The sequence below is a fragment of the Rhinopithecus roxellana genome, chromosome 16, assembly GCF_007565055.1.
Source record: "Rhinopithecus roxellana isolate Shanxi Qingling chromosome 16, ASM756505v1, whole genome shotgun sequence".
Taxonomy (NCBI): domain Eukaryota; kingdom Metazoa; phylum Chordata; class Mammalia; order Primates; family Cercopithecidae; genus Rhinopithecus; species Rhinopithecus roxellana.
This window is the reverse complement of record NC_044564.1, coordinates 75,506,131-75,531,758: the sequence shown is the minus strand read 5'-3', so window position 1 is coordinate 75,531,758 and position 25,628 is coordinate 75,506,131. Positions and strand designations below refer to the sequence as shown.

Genomic DNA, 25,628 nt, shown 5'->3' with positions numbered 1-25,628 from the left:
TTACTTCCAATTATGTGGTCAATTTTGGAATAAGTGCGATGTGGTGCTGAGAAGAATGTATATTCTGTTGATTTGGGGTGGAGAGTTCTATAGATGTCTATTAGGTCTGCTTGGTGCAGAGATGAGTTCAATTCCTGGATATCCTTGTTAACTTTCTGTCTCGTTGATCTGTCTAATGTTGACAGTGGAGTGATGAAGTCTCCCATTATTATTGTATGGGAGTCTAAGTCTCTTTGTAAGTCTCTAAGGACTTGCTTTATGAATCTGGGTGCTCCTGTATTGGGTGCATATGTATTTAGGATAGTTAGCTCTTCCTGTTGAATTGATCCCTTTACCATTAGGTAATGGCCTTCTTTATCTCCTTTGATCTTTGATGGTTTAAAGTCTATTTTATCAGAGACTAGGATTGCAACCCCTGCTTTTTTTTGTTCTCCATTTGCTTGGTAGATCTTCCTCCATCCCTTTATTTTGAGCCTATGTATGTCTCTGCATGTGAGATGGGTCTCCTGAATACAGCAGACTGATGGGTCTTGACTCTTTATCCAGTTTGCCAGTCTGTGTCTTTTAATTGGAGCCTTTAGTCCATTTATATTTAAGGTTAATATTGTAATGTGTGAACTTGATCCTGCCATTATGATATTAACTGGTGATTTTGCTCGTTAGTTGATGCAGTTTCTTCCTAGCCTCGATGGTCTTTACATTTTGGCATGTTTTTGCAATGGCTGGTACGGGTTGTTCCTTTCCGAACTGTTCAGGGCTTCCTTCAGGGTCTCTTGTAAGGCAGGCCTGGTGGTAACAAAATCTCTAAGCATTTGCTTATCTGTAAAGGATTTTATTTCTCCTTCACTTATGAAACTTAGTTTGGCTGGATATGAAATTCTGGGTTGAAAATTCTTTTCTTTAAGAACATTGAATATTGGCCCCCACTCTCTTCTGGCTTGTAGAGTTTCTGCCGAGAGATCTGCTGTTAGTCTGATGGGCTTCCCTTTGTGGGTAACCCGACCTTTCTCTCTGGCTGCCCTTAAGATTTTTTCCTTCATTTCAACTTTGGTGAATCTGGCAATTATGTGTCTTGGAGTTGCTCTTCTGGAGGAGTATCTTTGTGGCGTTCTCTGTATTTCCTGAATTTGAATGTTGGCCTGCCCTACTAGGTTGGGGAAGTTCTCCTGGATGATATCCTGAAGAGTGTTTTCCAACTTGGTTCCATTTTCCCCCTCACTTTCAGGCACCCCAATCAGATGTAGATTTGGTCTTTTTACATAATCCCATACTTCTTGCAGGCTTTGTTCATTTCTTTTTCTTCTTTTTTCTTTTGGTTTCTCTTCTCGCTTCATTTCATTCATTTGATCCTCAATCGCTGATACTCTTTCTTCCAGTTGATCGAGTAGGTTACTGAAGCTTGTGCATTTGTCACGTATTTCTCGTGTCATGGTTTTCATCTCTGTCATTTCGTTTATGACCTTCTCTGCATTAATTAGTCTAGCTGTCAATTCTTCCACTCTTTTTTTCAAGATTTTTAGTTTCTTTGCGCTGGGTACGTAATTCCTCCTTTAGCTCTGAGAAGTTTGATGGACTGAAGCCTTCTTCTCTCATCTCGTCAAAGTCATTCTCTGACCAGCTTTGATCCGTTGCTGGCGATGGGCTGCGCTCCTTTGCAGCGGGAGATGCACTCTTATTTTTTGAATTTCCAGCTTTTCTGCCCTGCTTTTTCCCCATCTTTGTGGTATTATCTGTCTCTGGTCTTTGATGATGGTGACGTACTGATGGGGTTTTGGTATAGGTGTCCTTCCTGTTTGATAGTTTTCCTTCTGACAGTCAGGACCCTCAGCTGTAGGTCTGTTGGAGCTTGCTTGAGGTCCACTCTAGACCCTGTTTGCCTGGGTATCAGCAGCAGAGGTTGCAGAAGATAGAAGATTGCTGAACAGCGAGTGTACCTGTCTGATTCTTACTTTGGAAGCTTCTTCTCAGGGGTGTCCTCCACCCTGTGAGGTGTGGGGTGTCAGACTGCCCCTATTGGGGGATGTCTCCCAGTTAGGCTACTCAGGGGTCAGGGACCCACTTGAACAGGCAGTCTGTCCGTTCTCAGATCTCAACCTCCGTGTTGGGAGATCCACTGCTCTCTTCAAAGCTGTCAGATGGAGTCGTTCGGGTCTGCACAGGCCTCTGCTGCTTCCCCTGTTGTTTTTTAGCTGTGCCCTGTCCCCAGAGGTGGAGTCTACAGAGACAGGCAGGTTTCCTTGAGCTGCTGTGAGGTCCACCCAGTTCGAGCTTCCCAGCGGCTTTGTTTACCTACTTAAGCCTCAGCAATGGCGGGCGCCCCTCCCCCAGCCTCGCTGCTGCCTTAAGGTTAGATCGCCGCAGACTGCTGTGTTAGCAATATGGGAGGCTCCGTGGGTGTGGGACCCTCCCCACCAGGTGTGGGATATATTCTCCTGGTGTGCCCGTTTGCTTAAAGCACAGTATTGGGGTGGGAATTACCCGATTTTCCAGGTGTTGTGTGTCTCAGTTCCCCTGGCTAGGAAAAGGGATTCCCTTCCCCCTTGTGCTTCCCAGGTGAGGCGATGCCTCACCCTGCTTCAGCTCTCACTGGTCGGGCTGCAGCAGCTGACCAGCGCTGATTGTCTGGCACTCCCTAGTGAGATGACCCCAGTACCTCAGTTGAAAATGCAGAAATCACTGGTCTTCTGTGTCGCTCACGCCGGGAGTTGGAGACTGGAGCTGTTCCTATTTGGCCATCTTTCTTTTAAACAATATTTCAGAAATAAACTCTCGATTTAGTATGTGATTATAAATCATCTTCATTACAATAAGTGTGTGGTAGGTACCAGAATGTACATAGTAGGATGATGACAAGGTTTCTTATTTCGAGGGGTTAAGTCAGTCACAAGACAGGGTTAAGAGAGTCGGTATTTAAGAGAACAAGGCATATAATGCAGTGTGGGTATGGGTAAGAGGCACCTAACTCAGACTGTAGTGGAGAGGACTGATCTGTGTTGACTTTAGGGACTAGGTGGTACCCATGAGGTGTCTGAAATGACTGAAATTTAGCTGATTGGAAGGAGAGCAGCTTATTTTTCACACAGAAAAGTGAGAACAGGAAGCTTGGAAAACTACTGAAGGTTTTGTATGCTTGTGTAGAAACGGTAGCCAGTGCTCTGATCATAAAGGAGTCAGAATTCTAAAATTTATCTGAAAGTCTTAGGGAGCCCTTTAGGGAATTTAAGTTGAGGATGACATTATCAAATATATTCCATGGTATCTCTGAACTTCTCACTTGAATTAAAGCATTTGTTTAGTCTTAAAACATTCAACAAATCCAGTCAAAATAAAACTTAAGGTTCTGTGTGTATTTTCCACTGATAGTTTCCTAAATCCTGTATTTTGGAATATCCATTAAAGATAACTGCCCTAACCTTTAATACCTTTTATAAAATTTCCTGTTTGATGTGATTGTTTCTTTTAGCTCTAACAACTTTGCTGGAGCAAATACTTAATTTCTTATTGTTATCTTAGGCTTAGTCATTTTCGACCCATTATGAAATATGCCCTTCTTTATTGAAAACTTAATACTGGACTGTGATACATGTATGCCTTGATGTGTGTTTGAGACTTGTTCCTGGTAGGATTTTGTATTTAGAAGCGGATCAAAGTACACATCTTTATTCTGGGTGAATTTTGAGGTCTCTGGCCTGAGTTGTGGTTAGAGATCCCCTTCTTATGCGTACTATGCTTCTGAGCTCATTCGGAGGGTCCGATGTAGCCAACTATATAGATATCCATGATGCTGTCACAAGACCTTTGCTACTGTTTACTTAGAGCTAGAGCTAACTTTTATTCAGTTATAGTGTCATTTTTCAGATAGTCCCATGAAGACTCCATCATGAACAGCAATTAACTTTCCGTTTAAATAGGCATAACTGTGACCTTTCAGCTGGAGAGATTGAATGGAGCTTTTTGAAAAAAGTCTGAAGTAGCAAGTGTCTAATTTTCAGGTTTAGTGTTTGTAGTCGTGGGTCAGTAATTGACAAGTGATAAAAGTTGTTCGGTGGTGATCTTGTCAGTGGGTGACTTCTCAAGTGTTCTTAGTTTAAAAAAGAGGGAACTTCTTTGTTCATTTATGGACCTTATCACTGTAATCTGTTGGTATTAATGTCCACTGTTACTGATCTTTCCATTGATGAATCTGAGAAACGAGAGCAGTTGTGTGTTTGGACAAAACCATGTAGAGGGACTTGTGAAAGTGATGCACTGGGATTTTAAATATCGCTATGTATATTTAATAAAGTACTAATTCATAAGATGGTTTTGTTTCTTTGTATATTTTGATTAACTTTTGTTTTGATAGCCCACTCTTAGTACATGTGTTACTCATCTTTGCATGCTTAATGAATAATTAGTTTTAGCTGCTGATGAAGAAATGAGCTTTTAATTTCAAGGAATACACTATATTTCAAGCTGTTCCATTTTGACATAATTAGATAGATAGATTTCTATCTTTATTTTGTCCAGTCTAGTCTTGTTTGTGAAGAACAATTTGTGAAGCCGTGGGCCATTTATTTACTTACCTGTTGTAGCAAGTACTTATTGCTTCCCTGTCCCTCACCTTCTCTCATATAATGTCAGTATTGCTTGTCTTTGTTTATTATATCACTTGTAGGGTTGTGAGAAATTCCAGAATAAACCTGAGTTTTAAATTGCTATCTTTGGAGTAGATTGGTGTTCAGTGTTGTACTCCCTGTATCATCTTTAAATATTTAAATTGCAGACTCTCTGGCTGCCTCTTAAATTAGATCCTTCACTTAGTAGTTTTGACATTTCATAACCTTGCTCCTCATGCATTAAGTATTCACCTGTTTAAGTGGCAGTGAAAATTTAAAATCCAAACCCATATATTAATCCAGCGAATGTAGAATGGAGAACAGCTTGCAGTGGAGAAAGAGGCTATTTTCACCTCAGTAGGACATATGCTAGAGGTCCATTGTATTTAAGCATTTCTAATATAGAATTTGTCATTTAAAGCGAACCGTCTTTTAGGTCTTCAAAGGAATTTAGTCTTGTAGAACCAGAAAGATACTTGAACACTTTCTGAAGATAGCCCCTGCATGGTTCTCTAGGTGCGTATGAAGGCACCTGTACAAGACCTAAATCCATAGGGGGAAAAAAATTCAGAATGGAGAAGGTTGCTGATAACTGTCAGATACAAAATTTAGTTTGGTAACTGATTTGAGTCTCCAGAGTGTGAGTCCTTATTCCACTATCAGCCTTCTTCTCACTTTGGTCTAAATACATTTTTTATTTATAATCTTTTGAGATGGAAGAAGAAGTGTTTTCCAGGAAGGGAGGATGTTGATGACAGTGATATCCTTGATAGTGGAAGGGAAGGGAAGCTGTTTTAATTACAAGAACAGTAAATAAAGGGATGGGGTGGAATCTTGAGCCTTAGTCTGGGAGGAAGGAGAAGGCAATTACCCTTTCTTACATCTTTATTTCCTGAAAGTCAGTGGAAATAGCATTGCTTACTCCTGAGATTAGAAAGTAACAAAAATTAATTTAAAAATTCTAATGATGATATGTAGTTTGTCTGGTTAATCTTAATTAGTGGCCACTTCTCTTTTCTTAGAAAAAGTTACTCTTAAAAATATTAATGGAGCCTGGCATAGTAGCTCATGCCTGTAATCCCAGCACTTTGGGAGGCCAAGGCGGGCGGGTCACCTGAGGTCAGGCTTTCGAGACCAGGCTGGCCAACATGGTGAGACCCTGTCTACGTTAAAAATACAAAACCCAGTGTGGTGGTGCATGCGTGTAATCCCAGCTACTTGGAAGGCTGAGGCAGGAGAATCACTTGAACCCAGGAGGCAGGGGTTACAGTGAGCCGAGATCATGCCACTGCACTCCAGCTTGAGCAACAGAGCGAGACTCCATCTCAAAATAATAGTAATAATAATAATAATAATAATACAAAGTGGAATAAAATAACTAATTTTAGCAACATCCTGTTTTCTGTCCGCGGCCAGTTTTTCTGTGTATGCCTTTAAGAAACAGCCAAGATTCATTTAATTTTTTCCTAACTCTTAGAAAAAGTGAACTGAAACATTCATCTACCATAGTATTATGGAAGGAAAACTGGATGAGGAGACCAGGACACAGAATGAGAAAGATCAGAGTTTGACCCAAGAATTCAACACTAGTTGTGTATAACCTTAGATATGTTATTTACCTTGTCTATGCTGGTTTCCCCAGCTACAAAATGCTAAAATGTATGCTACCTACCTCATGGAGTTGTTGTGAGGCACAGACAAAATACTGTAGTTTGTGAAAATGCCTTGTAAATGGTGAAGTCTCATAATCCCCTAAACGTAAGTTTAGCATTAAGCATTGTTACCAACATAAGTTTATATATAATCTAATCACTCCTGTCCTGCCTCTGGTAGTGGAAAATGGTTCTTTGACAACGTTACTGAAAGACACTCTTTTGAGAAGGTTTGTCTTGGAGACTTTTTAATGTGACTGGGAACTAAAGATGCAATATAAACTGAAGAGTGGACATTGGGAAAAAAAAAAATCACATAACTGACCTAGAGGTATGTTTTCAAAGCCTTTATATAAGCACTAAATATAAACCCATTTTCCTAAATATATTTTAGGATGACTTTTAAGACACACCACCTACACTCATCTGAATTGTACAAAGCGGTGAATGTCACTGCATGAGTAAATTGTTCTAGAACACTATAATGGACCCAGGTTTCTCTCTACTTTAATGGGCTGGATATTTACCTAAATTTTCAGGTGCATGTAGAGGTAAATAATATTTATAATGTAGTCACATAGGTTTTTAGATTCTGAAGCTTTTCATTTGGATTATAAATTATTTAATTATTCCTAATAGCGATATAAAGAAGGTAAAATTGTGGTAATAGGCTTGAAGAACTTAGTTCTAAGTTCACAGAACTGGTGATGAATTAAACCTGGTTTTGAGCCCAGGCACACTGATCAGCCATTACCTTTAACCACATTTCCACTGCCTCCTGTGACACTTGATCTCATGCAGAGCCTGTCTCCTGCTGCTGCTTGCTTCATCAGTCGTTGGAAGTTAGCCTCCTTGGAGAATGTGTAGATGCCTGCCTTGGAGCCCATGGGACGTGGCTCTTCATAATGGGAGTACTTTAGTCGCATGATCTGGAACAGAGTAACAGCTGACTCGTTGAGTGCTCCCTCCTCTCGAAATAAAGCCATAGAATCCTAGATAGGGATGCAGGTCCTAACTGGTGGGGTTTCAGCTTTTCTGGATAATTGAGAATCTTACAACAGAAAAGAAATGAGATTTTCATTGATTCATATTGCTGAATGCATATATAATTCATTGGCCTTGTTTCATCAGTTTATAGCAGTCCCAAGATTTGATTCCATCTAAGTTATATCACTTGAAATTGGCCACTTGTTTTTCACGTACATTTGAGTTCCCCCATCTTCATTGTTCTTAAGTATTTAGGCATAGAGAGAAAAAAAAGTACTATATGAATAGTTATGTATGTTCTCTCCACCACTATTCCAAATTCCTTGTTTCTGTACAGGACAGAGCTCATATAACTTCCAAATACAGCCTTTGGAACAACAGGTATATTTTCACTTGTTGATGAGCAAACTGTTTGAATAAAGAGGAATATTAAATGTTAACACCATTGGGGCAAGGGTGTGAAAGTTAACAAGGTCTTTATAAAGTAGTATAAAAATTGGCTTGTATTTTTTTTTTTTTTTTTTTTTTTTCTGGAAAGCCAAGAAAAAGTGGCAGCAGAGCTGTGGGCACAATTCAAATTATGGGGAAAATGTTTGGTGTTTCATACCTAAAGTTATTTCAATATTAGTGTAAATTGGGAAAGTTTGTTTTTAACTGGATTAGAGGTGGGTACCAGTAATAAAATGAGCAGGCAGTAGTTATCACTATACCTCAGCAAATCAACCCCAGACCCATTGACCATTTTTAGGAATAATCTGGAGGATGGGGTATGCTGTGAAATATCTGTCCCTTAAAGTAAGCTAGTCCAGAATATTACAGCTAAACCAAAGGGAATGTGATCAGGAATAGCTCATGAGACTCAGTGTTGGCAAAGATAGGTGATAGGTAGAGAGCCATCAATTACAATTGGGGCAGGAGATCCGGATGACTTGAACTGACCCTTAAGTGTTCTGGTTCAGTAAGCCGTTGTGGATCTGCATGATCAATGGGGTATTATTGGATGGGCTTTACTCACCAAATACGTTAGCATCTGTCACATGTCAGGCACTCACTAGTCATTGAGGATACAGTGATGAGCAAGAACAATAAGATTTCTTCCCTCATGGAGTTTACATGAGGAATGATGATTATAAACAAATACATGTAGACCCTCTTTTGTCTTTCATCCTTGTGGGATTTTGTATACCATATCTCAAAAGACATGAAACTTTTGAAAGTACTCTCAGTAGCAGGTAAAGTTAGTTATAGGGACTTAAGACCTTTTGAAAATCAAGGTTAAAAAGACCTGTGGATGAGAAGACAACAACAGACAAAGGATAATAAGGGCTTGTTCACACATTCAAATTTCTGGGAATTTGTGGATAGTGATATGGACAGTGATAAGGGTGAATTTTTTTAATAAATATAGCACTACCACCCACACAGATAGGAGAGGCTAGAAAACAAAAAATGTCTCCTTGAATCTGGAATCTTTAAGCTTAGAATGATTGGGCTTAAATCCCTATTCTAGGGCAGATGTTCCCAACCCCTGGCCATGGACCGGTACTGGTCCGTGGCCTATTAGGAACTGGTCCACACAGCCAGAGGTGAGCAGCAGGTGAGCCAGCATTACTGCCCCAGCTCCACCTCCTGTCAGATTAGCTGCGGCACTGGATTCTCATCAGGGCACAAACCCTATTTTGAACTGCACAGGTGAGGGCTCTAGATTGTGCGCTTTTTATGAGAATCTAATGCATCCCCCACCACATTCCATGGAAAAATTGTCTTCCACAAAACCAGTCCCTGGTACCAAAAAGGTTGGGGACCACTGCTCTAGGGGGTTGGCCCCACAGAAGACAACCTATTATCGTGAATAGTACTGTGCTATATGCACCACTGGTCTGTTTAAAGAACTTTAAATTTTAGTGAATTAAAACTGGATTAAAGGTGGGTACAAGTGTTAAAATGAGCAGGCAGTCGTTATCATGTCACTATACCTCAGCAAATTGATCCCAGACCGATTGACGTTTTTTAGTAATAATCTGGAGGATGGGGTATATTGTGAAATTTCTGTCCCTCGCAGAAGGCTAGTCCAGCATATTACAGATACTCTCCTCTCTCCACCCAGGGGAGAGGGAATGGGAATACTACTACCCATTTGTCTAGAATTTTCCCAGAAAAGAATAAAGCATTTAGCACATACCTGACTTGCATGAACTTCAGTGTTCTATGCTCTTTGTGGGAAAGTTACTGAGGCAGTTTTTGAGTTTCTAAAGGGAGGTGAGTGAGCGTGCATGTACATTTAATTTTATTTTCCTTTTCCAGGTTTCCTATGCTCGCCCAAGTTCAGCTTCTATCAGAGATGCAAATTTGTATGTCAGCGGACTTCCAAAAACAATGACCCAGAAGGAGTTGGAACAGCTTTTTTCACAATATGGACGCATTATTACTTCTCGTATTCTTGTTGACCAGGTCACTGGTAAGGACATCCGCTCTGGACAGTCTTTCCCTGTCTCTGACTAGCAGATTGTGAAATATTCTGTCTTTCCATGTAGCAGTCTTGCCTCTAGAACATATCAAAGGTATATGTGGGCCAGAAAATGCAATTTTCTGCTGGAATTGTTCATAAATATGCATGGATAAAAATAGATTGTGGAGTATAGTGAGCGTGCTTGAGTCATTTCCACCCCGAAGGTGCAGGTTTGAAGCCTGTTTCATGGCTTGTAATAAATTTATAGATGCTATAATCTTCATTTCCAAGCCACTGTATGATAAAAGCCCTCATCCTGCTTATAAAGTACTAATAAACAATCTTTTGTCAAAAAGTGAAGTTTAATGCACCAGTATGCAGCTAGTTCTCCAAGGGAGGCTTACACTACATCCACACTGGTAATTGCTGTTCAGGCTGTTTTCCAGGTTCATGCTGTGCTGTATGGGCATATGTAAGAGTATGAAATTTTGAATGTTAAAAATTTATTTTATTTCTGATACCACTGTTAACCCAACTGAAATGGGAAGACTGAAATGTTCATTAAAACTTTTGAATGTAATGGAGCTGTTCTGCCAGATCTTTTAGTTAAAGCCAGCAATGTAGATTTGATTATGGATTTTAAAAATAAAATACAGATATAGTTTTCTATTATAAAAGCAATACTTGGCCAGGCGCGGTGGCTCATGCCTGTAATCCCAGCACTTTGGGAGGCCAAGGTGGGCAGATCACCTGAGGTTGGGAGTTCAAGACCAGCTTGACCAACATGGAGAAACCCCATCTCTACTAAAAATACAAAATTAGCTGGGTGTGGTGGCCTTGCCTGTAATCCCACCTACTCAGGAGGCTGAGGCAGGAAAATCACTTGAACCTAGGAGGCGGAGGTCACGGTGAGCCGAGATCGTGCCATTGCACTCCAGCCTGGGCAACAAGAGTGACACTCCATCTCAAAAAATAAATAAAATAAAAGCAATACTTGTTCTTTAGGAAACAGTTAAAAAAAAGTAGAGCAACATCGTGAGGGGGAAGTATTAGCTGTAGTGTCATAGACTGAAGCAGACACATGAAGATTTGTGAGGTTGTTTTTGTTTTTTTAAGGTAGCTTTTCTCCTATTTGTTTCGCTCTCCCGACCCGCATAATGATAATACCTTGGAGGCACGTTGTATATTACAATGTCTAATTTTTTAAAGAAATGACTTCAGAAGAAAATCGAGCCAGATTTTTCATTAATCAAGTGAAGATCCATTTAGTTGATCTCAATGTAATCAGAGGAGCCCATAGTACTTGTCTCTGTGCTGTTAATTGGCTTCATAGGAAGCACCACGTTTAGAGTTCTGAGTAGAGAGAGCTTGCACTATATGCGTGCCTGGGAGAATAGCCTAAAGATTTTGCTGTCATGAGAATATTTAGTCAAGTGAGAATATGTAAAATACAGCTTCCTTAAATGTGTTAGTTAATTCGTAATACTCATACGTTGCGACCCTGTGTTGTTATCACATAGACTAATAATGGTGTTAAATAGAAATCCAGGCCTAGAAATACAGGTGAATTTGTTGAAAGCAACAAAAATGTATTTTATTTCATTCATGCTTTCTATTTCATTTGTTCTGAGATCTTGTGAATTGAGAGTAGGTTTCACCTGTGACACAAAATGCATCTCCTTTTACCTGATAGTCCATCACAGGTGGACCTAGCTTGTTTTAGTCAGCGGTTCTCAAGTATGTCCCACACCTGCCGTATCAGCAGTCTTCTGGAACCCTGCTAAAAATGCATTCTTGAGCTTCATTCAGAACCTACTGAATAAATCTCTGAGGGTGATCCACAGGTTGTTCTTATGTGTGCTCAAGTAGGAGGACCACTGGTATAGGTGACTCAAGTTGTGTACAGGCTGTTTTTTTGCTAATCTAATGCTTTTCTAATGGAACAGCTAAGTTTTAGGGGTTATTAATTCTTAATAGGCGCTAGTAGATAAGTGAAAGGATATATTTGCTATCATTTCACTATTTATTCTTCATACCTAAGGCTTTCAAAGTGAACTTACTCAATTTACCTGAAATGAAAAATGAAGCCCTGCAATTTTCTTATTCAGCCATCAGGTGGTAATAATGTGCAATGCATGCACTTTAAATAGAAAAGGTAAAGTGATAGGGGCTGTCTTAGATATGCATATGTGGAAAAAAATGCTTTATATACATTAGAAAATTCTAAGTCATTGATCTTATACAGTATTAATTTTAAAGCAAGTAGACCTTCTTTTTTTTTTTTAAGTTCCTCCAAGCATGATGGTCTGGTGCTTTTTTTCTGCATACCTTTCTTAGTAATCCTGTTATTTTTTCTTCACTGACATACTCTGAATCATCTATACTTTCTTGCTACTAGTCTAATCCGGTCCTGCTAGTACTCATTTACTTGCCAAAAAAAATTTCCCTACCACTGCTTATCTCATGATGACCAGCTGTGGCCACCCCACTGGCCTGTTCACGCTAATTAAATGGAATGAGCTGGGCTTCCCTCTACAATTTTTCATAATCTGGAAAGGTTCTTGGCTATCCTTCTTTCCCATTTGTGTCTTTCACACTGGGGAGAATGTGGGGCAGGGAGTCAGGAGTGATGCTGCTGAGGTCAGAAAGCTTTGATGCTTTACTTGTAGAAATTTATTTTTAAAATCTGGGTCTTTTTCTCCATATAATATTATTTCTGTAATAAAATGCAGCTAGTTAGAAGCACAAGAGAGCTTCAGAGAACTGGAAGAGCCTCTCAGGCATTTTTTTCCCTAAAGGACCTATATCCTGTGCAATATTATTAAGCTGAATATATTATTTAAAATTTCAACCGAAGCGTCTTTCTACCACAGTGTATGTATTTTTAGCATAGCTTTGTAGCATTTTTAGCAAATTCTTCTTTCTGTTCTCCTTGTTTCAAGGACAGGAGCTACTGTGTCCCTCATTTCTGAGCTGCTTGTCCAATAGCACAATTTGAAAAATGGAACTCCAGTATACTGTTGACATTAAAAGAGTGTACGGGAGGGAGGTGGGAGAGAGAGAAAACATGGGCATGCTTGTGCTTTCTTGTCTTAGCTTATTGGAATGCATGTGATAATGGGTACTCAGATTATATAAGCAACATGAATTTTTCTGAAAATGCGAAATTGTGATTCTAAACTGAATGGCTAGTAACTTAAGAGGAAAGTTTCCTCCTTGTGTGATTTTTGTGGCAAATGTTATATGTAGGTGAAAACATGTTCTTGAGAAGGAAAAATTAATGTGTCCTTTCTTCTCTCCTTCCCTTCTCCTTCTGTCCCCTCTTTTCCAAATCTTTACTCAAATCTACCTTAGGCATATCAAGGGGTGTAGGGTTTATTCGATTTGACAAGAGAATTGAGGCAGAAGAAGCTATCAAAGGCCTAAATGGCCAGAAACCTCCCGGTGCCACGGAGCCAATCACTGTAAAGTTTGCTAATAATCCAAGCCAAAAAACCAATCAGGCCATCCTTTCCCAGCTGTACCAGTCTCCAAACAGAAGGTATCCAGGACCGCTAGCTCAGCAGGCACAGCGTTTTAGGTAAGTCTGGTTTGGTTCTTGTGCCCACCTACTAAACTGAAAGAGAATCCTCAGGTTTACTGTCCAGTACTTTTATTGACAGGATCTCTGGTTTGCTTTTGTCAGTGTTGTTGCTTTTATTATTATTAATTTTTCTTCTTCATGGGCACAGAGAGAATCTACTTGAGGAATAGTGTCTTTTGCTAATATTGGAAGGTAGGGACCAAAGGAGATAACCTACAGCAGTGATTCTTAACCGAGGGTGATTTTGCCCCTCAGGGAACATTTGGCAATGTCTGGAGGTATTCATGTTGGCATAACTTGTGGGGGGTGCTACTAGCATCTAATGATAGAGGTCAGGGATGCTGCTAAGCTCCTACAATGTACAACATAGCCCCAACAACAAGAAGTTACCTGGCCCAAAGCATCAATAATGTTGTGGTTGAGAAATTCTAATCTGTAGATTTCCAGGGTCATCTTAATTGTTTTCAGGGCTTCAGATTTCCTCTTTCTTTTTTTTTTCTTAAAAGATTTTATTCTCATGTGTCAGTTTTCAGGTCAAGCTCTTTCTGTTACTTCACTTTATAGTATGTGCACAGTTAAGGATATATAACCTATGTGACTACAGTAAGTTTCTACAAATGAGTTCCTCTCTTCCTTTTTAAAATTGTTCACAAATAGTTTGGCAAACTTTCTCTGTAAAGTACCAGATAGTAAATATTTAACTTTATGGGTTATGGTCACTGTTGCATCTGTCTTGTTTTTTTTGTTTGTTTGTTTGTTTTTATTTTTGTTTTTTTCTTAACCTGTTAAAAATGTAAAAGCCATTCTTAGCTTATAGCCCATACACCAACAGGTGACAGGCAGTCTCCATTTGGCCTGTCGGTTGTAATTTACTGACCTCTCTATAGTCCATAGAATGACCATGGCTTTAGCCCAAAGAGGACACTCTATCTCATTGACAGGCATAAATATTCTAACTTTTTAAGTTTTATTCTGATCCCGGGGTAACAAACCAGGAGTCATTGAAAAAATCTCTAATCTGCATGTGAGAAGAACAATGACTTTAAGAAGTTAAGCAGAGCAGAGAGTTTTTGGTTTCATAAGCAAGTCATGCAGTTTTTATTTTCCAGGGCATTTTAAAATATCCTTTTTGGCCATATGGTATACTTCACCCAGAATGCTATCTAACCCCACACTGATTTTTAAAAATTATTTCCAAGTGTGTATCAATTTTATTTAATTCCTGGGACAGAATAGTTAATTACCAAAAATAAAATCACAAATATAACCTAATAAGATCAGGGAGTTATATGTTTTCTAGATTAAATCTATGCATTTATTTTTTTCATTGGAATATTTGCAGTGCTGAAGAGAGTGAAGAGAAAATCAGTCAAAGTGGCTCTTTTTAAAAAATAGTAAATTATGTTGCTTGAGATATGAGAAGGAAATTTGTTATAAATGCCACATTAAATTTCAACTTAAGTTGGCCTTTGCTGTGGGAGAAGAGGTGGTACTGTCAAAAGGCTACATCTGAACTCTGGGTTATTAGGTTGCCAGTGGATTGAGCCTTGTACTTCATGCTCTTCTGTGAGGAAAAGGCATTGGTTTAAAATTTAAAAAAAAAAAACAACCTTTGCCACCTTTGACTTCCCATGGTTGTTGGTGATGAGGCTGGAGTGAGATGCGTGGGGCTGCTTGGTGCTTGCCTTTGTGGAGAAAGAAGTCTCACACAGAAAGCCCTTTTTCAGCTCTGCACATAGGTTTCCTCTGTGACATCTTAAGTGAATAATATATGTGTAAATATACTTTTTTAAATTGCAAACATAGAACAAACAAGCCTGAAGGAATTTTACAGGTTATTTCCTAGGCAGCTTGTCCAGTTAATTTCAGAGCTCTTTGGGGCCTTGAAAATGATCTCGAGTTTAGATAGAGGAAAGTTCTTCAAAATGTGTTGGTTGATTTTTAACATTGTGAAGTTATAAAATGTTTGCTGTTAGTAGAAAGCTATATTAGTTACTTTTTTTTCCTGATTGAAGCAATAGTTTTGTTTAATAGTTATTAAGAAACAACATTCTTGAAATCAAGATTGAGTTCTTAGGAAGATTGAGCAGGAGGACTGAGAAGACAGGATTTGGGAGAGTGCCTGATTATTGAAATGGCAAGGCTTGTAGGTGACTCAGGTGCTAGGTTGTTGATGGGTGTCAGCCCTTAGGTTTACCTAGCCTCCATCCCTGTAGGCTCTGTGGTTTTTATTTTTGGTTGAGTAAAGCTTTACAGGATGTTCTGATGGTCAAATTTAATTATCTTTTTCTGGCCCATTCTGTGTTTTTGTCTTTTAGTACCATATGTTATCATTAACTTGAAAATTCTTTTTCCTTGACTCCTATAGAAAAACATTTTGGAAGACGAGAATAAGAGATTGTCAGTTGTAAGGGAAACTTGGTTTCAGAAAATGGTAGAAATTGTTACTCTCTCTTCAGATTTTTAACTGTTGTCCCGTTCACCCCATTTCTTATTCCTCCCACGATCCCTGTCCAGATAATACAATATGAATGAGTTAGTGTGGTCAGAGATAGTGTTTGATCTAGATTGGGTGTGTTGGAAGAAATCAGAATTCAGGTTTAACCTGACGTTTGGTGCTTCTCTTTAATACGGTGTATTGAACTTGGCTATCATCATCTTGATTTCCACCCCACTCCCCCTTCTTCTTTCATCTCATAAAGACACTTGAATTAAGGGTTTGCTGCTTTTGTTGGTATTTTGCTGTTTTATATAGTTCAAGTCTAAATCATCGCACAGTTATTTTGTCCCTGATATTTGTGTTTTATTGCTTTTGCCTTGAGTTTGTCACCTTTCAGCAGACATGTAGAAAATTTCTCACTATATTTTTTATGTTGTAATAGTACCTTGGGAGTTGAGAGAGATTGAGGAATATAAGTTATATGTATTATAGTCAAGAATACTTTTAATAATCATAAAGTATGAGCCATATCTTTTAAGGTCAAAAAACTTAAAAATCCGTGTAATAAGGGTTAAGTTTAAAGGTGGGTTTGTGAGGTTTATGGCTTAGTCAACCCATGTGAATAATTAGAGAATTATTCTAATATGAGCACTGCTGGTCTAATATGCTTATTTAATTGACTGCAGCTTTCAAAATAGGACAAGCCTTATTTATTTGGATGGAGGGTGTAATTCAAGCCCCTTAAGTATATTCTTGGGACATGATATCAGAATTAAACTTTAGGCCAAATTTTTACGTGTTCTTTTCTTGTGGAGCGCTTTAATTTTATTGAATATGATCTAGTCTAATGTTCTATGAGCCTTTATGCAATTTTTAAAAAGCCTTTTAAATCAGCACTTGAGTTGCCTTTAAGGCATGTGCTGGTTACATTATCACAGTTTCCTTTTGGAAGAAACTGGTATCAATCCCCTTGAACAATTTTCCCCTTTCTTAGAGGACAGATGATACCATCTAATTGAATAAGGCAGTAAGAAGATGGTCTTGTTATGGATAATTTCCAAGAAGTTCTTGGTTGGTGCTTTGGAGAGGTTTTGATAATCATTATTTGTGGGATTCCAAGTATATTTTCTTACCCATCAATAACTTCGTATTTTTATTTCTGACTTTAATTGGGTTCACATTTTCCCTTACTTACATGTAGGCCTTCCCATAGTCCCTCAGCTAAATTTTTTAGAAACTAGGCAGGTACTTTATTTTCTACTTATAAACACATAGCTTTAAAATAGGAATGATCTGCCTGATACATGGTTCTGTTCAAAATTTTGACAAGTTATAATTGGAGCTGTGTTCCTGTTGATAGAAAAATGTTTGTACACATATCTCTCCTATGTGCCTTTTTCAGAAGCTACATATGTACATGGGCTTGTGCTATTCATTAAATTGTAAACTCTAATCAAACATAAAAAAGGATAAAGATGGACAAATATATTAAATATCTTGCTCGTTACTATACTGCTTGGCTTCATTTTCCATGTACTTAATATCTTAGTAAATATCTTTTAAAGCAAGATCCATAAAATCATTTCAGATTTCTCATCTGACTTCATGTGATGCCTGTTGGATTATCTTGTGTCTAACCTCATAATGTAGCTTGTACTAAGAGTAGGAGAAATAATCGTCTCTCCCTTTTCTTATTTACTTGTATTTCCCTTACTGGTACCATTCTTTACTCTGATTTTTATTTGTAGTAATCTTTTTTTAAGTTACTTTTTCTTTAAATGAAGGTCATTTTAATTAAAGCAGGTCATCCAGACTAATCCTCCATATCTGCTTACTGTGTTACTTGTAAAATGGATTTTGTTCAGGCTAAAGAGCAGGGGAGAGTGCCACTGGCCACCTCTCCCCTTCGATGATTGCTCAGTCGTCTGCCAGGGAGGCAGGTGATACACAGGACTGAGAAGTACTGGGTTCAGTGCATCTATTAAATACAAGTAAAAATATTTTATTTTAAATACATATTTATTTTATATTATATTTTATTTTAAATATATATTTAATAGATACTTTAATATTAACCTTCCATGATGTAGTACATTATCATCCACACTCCTCCCTGAGATAACTCTGGAGGCAGCTAGTTTGTTCTCCATTTAAAAATTGACTTCCATTTATAAATGACCATATATAAAAGATGTCCTTGAGCAGTGGACAGACCCAGCAAAGACATATTTCTAGGGGCTTGTAGTAGTCCTTGTGTCTTAGTTGCTGCACCATTTTCTCTTACAACTGCCTGTGTTACAGTTTGCCAAGTGCTACTAGATTTGGAGTGAATGGTGTCCATGTGGAGCACCCACTGCCTTTTCTGAGCTCCCATGCGAAACATGATGTGTGGCACTGAGAAAGCTAGAAAACACTTCTGGGCCCAGCTGCATACAGGCAGGGGCGTTTCAGCAGTGCCTGGGCCCTGTTTTCTAGGTTCCGTGCTTCTCCCTACACTCTTTGGTGATGGGAGGAAAAGAAATATTAGAGTAGATAACTTGGCTTAATTCCAAGGATGGGTTTTTTCCTAAAATGAGAGAGAAGTGAAGAAATCAGTGAAGATCATGATATCATGTAAGACTTCATAGATAGGGTAAATAAGATGCCCTATCATAATTTGGAGGGTCCTCAGAGATCCTGTTATAAAAATTCCAGACTTCCTGTCTGGAAATGCCAGAGATGGAAGTGGGGGAGATGGAGAATGGAAAACGAAATGTTTCTCCCTCATTGCGTGTGCAGTCATGCGTCACATAACAACGTTTCAGTCAATCACATGTACGACCATGGTCCCATAATATAGTAGACGGCAAAAAATTCCTATTGCCTAGTGATATCATAGTCATTCTAACATTGTGCAATGCATTACCTTTTCTGTGTTTAGATATGGTTAAATACACAATATTTAGCATTGTGTTAGAATTACCTACAGTATTCAGTACAATAACACACAGGTTTATAGCCCACGAGCCATAACCTATACTATATAGCTAGGCGTGTGGTAGGCTATACCATCTAGGTTTGTATACGTACATTCTATGATCGTACAACGAGATTACCCAGTGACACATTTTCAGAACATATCCCCATTGTTAAACGATGCCTGACTGTAATTCATTTCAGGGGCAGGTTTCGTTTCTACCCTGTTTGAAAATTCTGAAAACTCATTTAGGAAATTCTGTCTCTGGGCATGGGCTTGGTGTCCTGAGTGGGTGGTAGCAAAGCGTGACCTGTCCCTAGCTGGATGCAATTAATGGGCATAGATGGTGTAACTTTTGAGTGAGTTGATAAGGTGCCTCTGCATTCTGGCCCTCTAGCACTTTGGTTGGAGACCTCAATATGCTGTTCTGTTCTATAGGTACCATATGCCAGATGCATTCTGTATTGATCATTCCAGCAATTTGATAAAATTGTATTGTTACTTTATGATTGGTGATGCTAACAATGTGTTTGTCTTTATTGCTGGTATTGGTGACCCTTATTCTTGACTATAAAGGCATGGCATCTTTGACTATACTCATCTCTGCAAAAAATAAAACCCCACATATATACCCTTTTTACTTGACGTGCAAACAAGGTCATCCAACCAATCCTCTTAGTAAGTTTTCATTCTGAACTAAGTTGACAACATTTTTGGTAACCTCATTGTCTTTTTTTGATCATCACATATTTATTATAAACTATCAGTGACCCTGGCTTGTGCTCAGTAGTGTAATGAGAGGGTGGTAAGTCAAGGCACACACAGACACACACACACACACACACACACACACACACACAGATCTTTTGTCATTGTGATCTGTTCTGTTTCCTTAAACTTTGCATAAGCTCAGTTCCTTTCATCTTTACAAAACAAAATTTTCAGTGGAGATTGAGGGCAGGGATGTGGGGAGACTATATTTTTCCCCATTCTGAAAGACCAGATGAGATGCGTTTTGGCTTTTACAGAACTAAAAGGAGTTGCTTTTGCATGTATACTTTAGTGTGACTTGATGCCACAGGGTAGGCAATAAGGTTGAGACTTTTTTCAAACTTAGCTTTCACAGGTGTTAAAGAAAGAATTCTCCGCCCCCCCCCCCCCGCCCCCCATCCCCAGTCCTGGAGGGACAACCCTGGGATGTCTTTGGAGAGTGTTGAGCATTGTAGCAGTTGAGAGTGGTTGTGGGCTATGTATTGTATTAAGTTATGCCTACCTCCTCAAAACACGTAATTAATTGGTAAGCACTGTGGAAATTTTGGGACATTAGAGTGATGTTTTGAAACTGATGAAGAATCAAATACTGTAAAACTAATTTTTGATATAAGGAAAAGGTAGAAGGTTTTAAAGAGTAATGACACCCCCATCCCCACCCCTATTTACTTTCTTTAAACATTTTTAAGTGAGGCTCAGGTTGGCTTGTTTTGTTTCCTACCTGGCGTTTGAAAACTGAGTAGGACGACACTTTCTGTAGCGTAATTTGAATATAGCTTCCAGATCAGGATCTGAACTCCTGGCTTTGTTGCACATTAGAGTGGTGGGTTTTTCTTTTTTCCTTCTCTAGACCTCAGCTGAGCACATTTCATAAATGGGGAGGGTTAGCTCGGGTTGTCTATAAGGTTTTTTTCTACTTGTAATTATACCTCCTTGATTCTAAGAGATGAAAGTCCTTCAAAGTTGGGAAATGAAAGAGAAACTTAAGAAATTCTATAACCTGAAGAGTTTGAATATCAATGCCATAATTTACTAGCCCTGTGGTCTAGAGCAAGCCACTTAAACCCTGTGTGCCTTAGGTATCTGCAGGGACTAAAGGAGTTGTGAAAATCAAAAGTCGTATAAAGTACATGTTAGCTGTACATTGATCACTTTGAACCTACCTGATGAGAACCCGAAAGTTAACTATCCCAGAGCTTTTGCACTTCCTCTCTGAAAGGTATCCTCAGATGACCGTCACTGTGTCCCATGTACTGACCCTTGTAGAGAGAAACCATTCACTGGAAGAACTGTCCTGTGGCAGTTGGTGCCCATTAGCTTAAGAATGTAAAAAGACCCAGCATTCTGAGACTTCACACATAATCAGTGTACAAATATCCCCTCGGAAGACGGCAGTAATGAGCCCAGCTTTCTTGAACATCAAGGGGAAAAATTAAAAACTGAAGTTTGCTAAATGTGTGTTTTGCAGGTTGGACAATCTGCTCAATATGGCTTATGGAGTAAAGAGGTAATGATAGAGGTTCATGATACTCATAATCCCTTTCCACAGTTGATTGGTTTCTTTGATTTTTGGGAGTGCTGTTCACACCCCTCATAAGTTTTTGTTGGGTTTTATTTTGCATGTGCAACCTAATGAAAAGCTGCTCTTAGAAGCACAGTTGACTCAAGAAATTTTTATACCACTGGATGCCACCTGGTCTTAAAAACCCATCATTTGTTTCATATTGCGTTATGATGTTATAGCATGTTTACCTATGTGTTGATCCCTTCCCCTGCCAATCCTGCTTAATTCATGAAGCCAGTTCTAAATATATTTCTTTGCTATTGTGGATGATATTTAGTACAGTGAATAATGGTCATTTCATAACTGATTAATATCTCAGTAGTCTAGCATGTCACTGCAAAGCCAGACACAGACCTTGGTCAAAACAACAAGTAGTTTATGTATTTGTTGGGGGAGGAGAATTACTAAAATTATTGGGGATGGAAAAGGTATAAGTTCATTGCTATAACCAACCTCTGTTTTTATTTTTTGTGTGTATGTGTGTGTTTCCTTTCTGTTTAGTAGGTTTTCTCCAATGACCATTGACGGAATGACCAGTTTGGCTGGAATTAATATCCCAGGGCACCCTGGAACAGGGTGGTGTATATTTGTGTACAACCTGGCTCCTGATGCAGATGAGAGTATCCTGTGGCAAATGTTTGGGCCTTTTGGAGCTGTCACCAACGTGAAGGTCATCCGTGACTTTAACACCAATAAATGCAAAGGTTTTGGATTTGTGACTATGACAAACTATGATGAGGCTGCCATGGCGATAGCTAGCCTCAATGGATACCGTCTGGGAGACAGAGTACTGCAGGTCTCCTTTAAGACAAACAAAACGCACAAAGCCTAATGAGCTCTTGTCCTCAGTCCATTTATATATGAAAACTATACAACAAAGGCAAGTTAAGAGAAACTTTATACATTAGTAAATGTCTTTGTAAGTCAGTGTTGAGATGGGGATAAAACGACTACTTAGCATCCTAAGAAATATGTGAGATTTTTTATTGCTAGTATTTGAATTAAAACTTCTTAAATATCTTTTATGTTTGAATATGGACAAGAGGTACAGGGTTTTTACCTGTCACATTGCATTCTATTGCCTTCTTTGAAGAAGGTGGACCTTTTAAAGTGTTTCAGCTAAGGGAAGACATTTCTTTTCTTTTTACATAACTGCCTTGAACCTGTGAGTAAATATTGAGGCTTTGTGTTGTAATTCTTCAGTTGGTTGTGTCTTTTTTTCCCCCCTTTTTTTCCTTTTTCTAATTAGCTTTGTGTTTGGTTTACATTTAAAGCATTGCTGTTATGTCTGTTTAAGAAAAGTATTTTGAAGTTTACATTTTTATTTATGAAGTTTAAAACAGTATTTATTTTGTAATTATGATTTGGGTTGGGGAAGGGGGGGCTACATTATAAACGCTTATTGTAAGAATACTGGAGAACTTTTCGTAAAGCAGTACCTTGCCAAAGAGATAAGAGCCTCTTTGATGTGGGTTTAAAAAAAGCATCTATTTTTATAAAAAAGAAAATTTGGAGAAACTTTTTACTGGTCCTGGAACAAATATTTTGACTTGAATACTTTGAGAAATCTCTTCATATGACACCTAGTGAGCTTTTAAAATTTACCAGGAAATTTGCAGCGGTTGAAAAATTTAGAAAGATTTATGGTGTAGAAAATACTTTTGAGATCTTTGTATGAAAGGAGTAGAATCAATGGGGGAAACACTGCTGGTTTCATTTTTGTAATCACCAGTGGAGCGTCTGATCATCCTGGTTATTATGATAGGTGGCTCACATTGATTTGTGATTTTGAAACAAATAAAAAAAATTTACAAAAGAATATATAAGAGCAGGCAAGAAATTTAAATTACTGAGAGATGGGGGAAAAATCTGTTCTTCCTAAAGAAATCCCTTCAGATAGAGCTCATGGTGTTTAGTGATGTACTTGCAGTATTGTTTGAAGAATTGTTTTGTCTTAAGGAAAAAAGACATTGCACATGATTTGTACTGCAGCAAATCAGCAAAAGTGATCTGAGTTGGATATATTTGAAGGTATTTTGAAAGTTACGTTCAAGGCTAACACCTGAGCTTTGTGTAATGTAAATAAGACCTTGTGTTTATGAACCTTTCAGCTAATTTAATTTTTTTTCCCTTACATGCCAAGTGATGTTCAGGTTTTGAATGTTTTTGTATCAGTTTTTTCCTTTGTAAATGGCATTAACATTGTTACTTGAGGTCTTGCTTAATCACTTTTGTTGTCCTGAGGACTTGAATTTACAGTGCATCAGATTTGTTGCTAATTTTGTCTGTAGATAGTCTAGCTTCAGCTGTTTATGGTGATGCTACATTTTCGTTTATAAATATGTTTGTGGTATAAAAAAATGAGTATAACCATAGGTTTTGAACAAATTTCCTTACATTTTTCATACAAAAATCATAAATATCTGTATGCTATTGAAATTTAACTTTGTATGATGCTTAAACCACTATTTGGGGAAATAATAAAATAAGTCTTTACCATGTATGAAAGAAATTTTAAAAAATACAAAATATTTTCTGATTAGCATCTAGCTTATAATAAATTTTCAAAAAAGCTGAAGGCAAAAATGCCTTCATCAGGATGCACTGAGAACTATATAGTTACGTCCTGCTTTTTGTATAAACTGAGATGCTCACATGCTTCCCCTTAGAACAGGCAATGTGCTATGCATAACATAGTTGTACATTATCTTTGCGGTTGCTTTGAGTTTTATTTTTTATTATTTAAAATTGTAGTTATAAAATTTTTCAGTATAGTACAGTACATATACTGTGAGGCGCGTGCTAAAGTGAATAAGCGAGTTTTCATGCTGACCCACTCAATGCTATTCAGAAATCAATTGGCTTAGCACTTTCTCATATCCTTAGGTGCATTTAGATTGTCAGAGTTAACCTTCTGCGTTTAAAAAAAAAAAAAAAAAAAAAAAAACACTAAAAAATAAAATACATGTATATACTTAAAAAAAAATAATAAGGTTTCCCTCAAGGGAAAACAGCAGCTACATGCTTCTTTCCTATACTACTGTAGCAAACCAAGGCATTGATGAGAGGGCATGCAAATTGTGCTTCACTTTACAGTGTTTATCAGAGCACTTAATAAAATGTAAGGCTGGTATTTATTTGAAGTTGTACAGTATGACTTAATTCACATCTGTTGGAATAGAAAATATATTCTGTTGAGTATTTAAGAGGCTGTACATGTTTTCTTTTGTGTTTGGATTCTTTGTACTTTTTCATGTTCAGTACATCAATAAACAAAGTTGAAGGGAAAGAACAGTGTGGTGAGTAGGTCTTTATACACAATTCGGGCGCACCTGTGCTCAGTCTAATAAGCAGACTTGCTCTCTTGAGTTAAAAGAAGTTCCCTCAAAGTTTCAGTGGAAAGCAGTGTTACCTCTTAGAATTCCAAAAGACAAGTTAATTGAAGTAGAACATGCAAAAATTTTTGGACTGAATGACACCTTCTGATTAGTTTTCAAATATTACTAAATGAGTAATTCTCACAGGAGAACATACTTTCCTCTGCTAGTTGTAAAGTTTGGTAAATTGGATATCAACACCATTTTATGGCTGGGATTCAACCTTCAGCTTTTTGCACAAATAATCACCCTTACACATTTGTATGAGTTAAAAACCAAATAGAAGGAAAGTAGCTTACTCAGCTTCCACTGGCAATCTTTAATTCACTCATGGGATTAAGTGTTGGTGTGTAAAAGTTAACTTTTTTGCACACATGCTAGATTGTCAAGATATTCTTTCCTAAACTCAGAAGCTTAGTTTCTATTGTTAGTGTTGTTGTGTGTTGCACAGGTTACAAACCATGAACTTTGCCAACCTTGTGTTTCGCATAAAAGTTCAGTTCTTATATACACCCTTAACAGATCTGTGAAGGAAAAAAAGATTTCCTGCTGTTCTTTTGTGGAAGGATGCTACTTCTATAGAACTTCAGACAAATGAGTATAATAATGAAACACTTTTTTTTTAAACAAAGTATACTAAATGACTTATTTTAATTTTATTGTATCTGTCGGCTTTTTTGGTAGAAGCCATTCTAAAAGTAATTGTCCTGAATTCACAACCTACTAGTCAAGAGCGTAGTTGAGTGACAAGACACTTTCTTTTTTCAACATGCAATTAGTCTTTTCTTATTATATGAATGTAATACTCTAATTTTGTGATGTTGGAACATCCTCCCCTCACCTCTTTCCTCTTGCATGCTTTATCAGTATTTTGATTGGTTTGCATGTCAGCAGTTCTTTTATAATTGAGCAGATAGTGGAAAAATTCTCAACAAAGGAAGTTGATATAGTAACCACTGGTATGTTTGAGGAGAAATTTCGTTTTTCTCCCTTTTTTTACCTGTGCTTGGAAATTATCAGAACAATATTGAAATTCAGTGTTAGAGTGGCCAACATGAAATTCTTTTTTTTTTTTTTTTTTTTTTTTTTGAGACGGAGTTTCGCTCTGCCACCTAGGCTGGAGTGCAGTGGCGCGATCTCAGCTCACTGCAAGCTCCGCCTCCCGGGTTCCCTCCATTCTCCTGCCTCAGCTTCCTGAGTAGCTGGGACTACAGGCGCCCGCGACTTCGCCCGGCTAGTTTTTTGTATTTT

General features: G+C 38.1%; 1 protein-coding gene across 29 annotated transcripts in view; it reads left to right on the top strand.

Moving 5' to 3' along the window:
• Nucleotides 1-24,289, top strand: part of ELAVL2 (ELAV like RNA binding protein 2) — a 165,176-nt gene extending 140,887 nt beyond the window's left edge. For 13 of the 29 annotated variants that reach the window (XM_030919714.1, XM_030919709.1, XM_030919703.1 and 10 more), the window contains 4 exons: nucleotides 9,542-9,695; nucleotides 13,041-13,266; nucleotides 20,905-20,943; nucleotides 21,505-24,289. In XM_030919714.1, the coding sequence (XP_030775574.1) occupies nucleotides 9,542-9,695; nucleotides 13,041-13,266; nucleotides 20,905-20,943; nucleotides 21,505-21,832 (747 nt within the window). In that variant the 3' untranslated portion in view covers nucleotides 21,833-24,289. Of the gene's footprint in view, nucleotides 1-9,541; nucleotides 9,696-13,040; nucleotides 13,267-20,904; nucleotides 20,944-21,501 lie in introns of all 29 variants that reach the window. The other 16 variants (XM_030919707.1, XM_030919719.1, XM_030919718.1 and 13 more) reach the window with 4 other exon arrangements.
• Nucleotides 24,290-25,628: the final 1,339 nt, after the last annotated feature.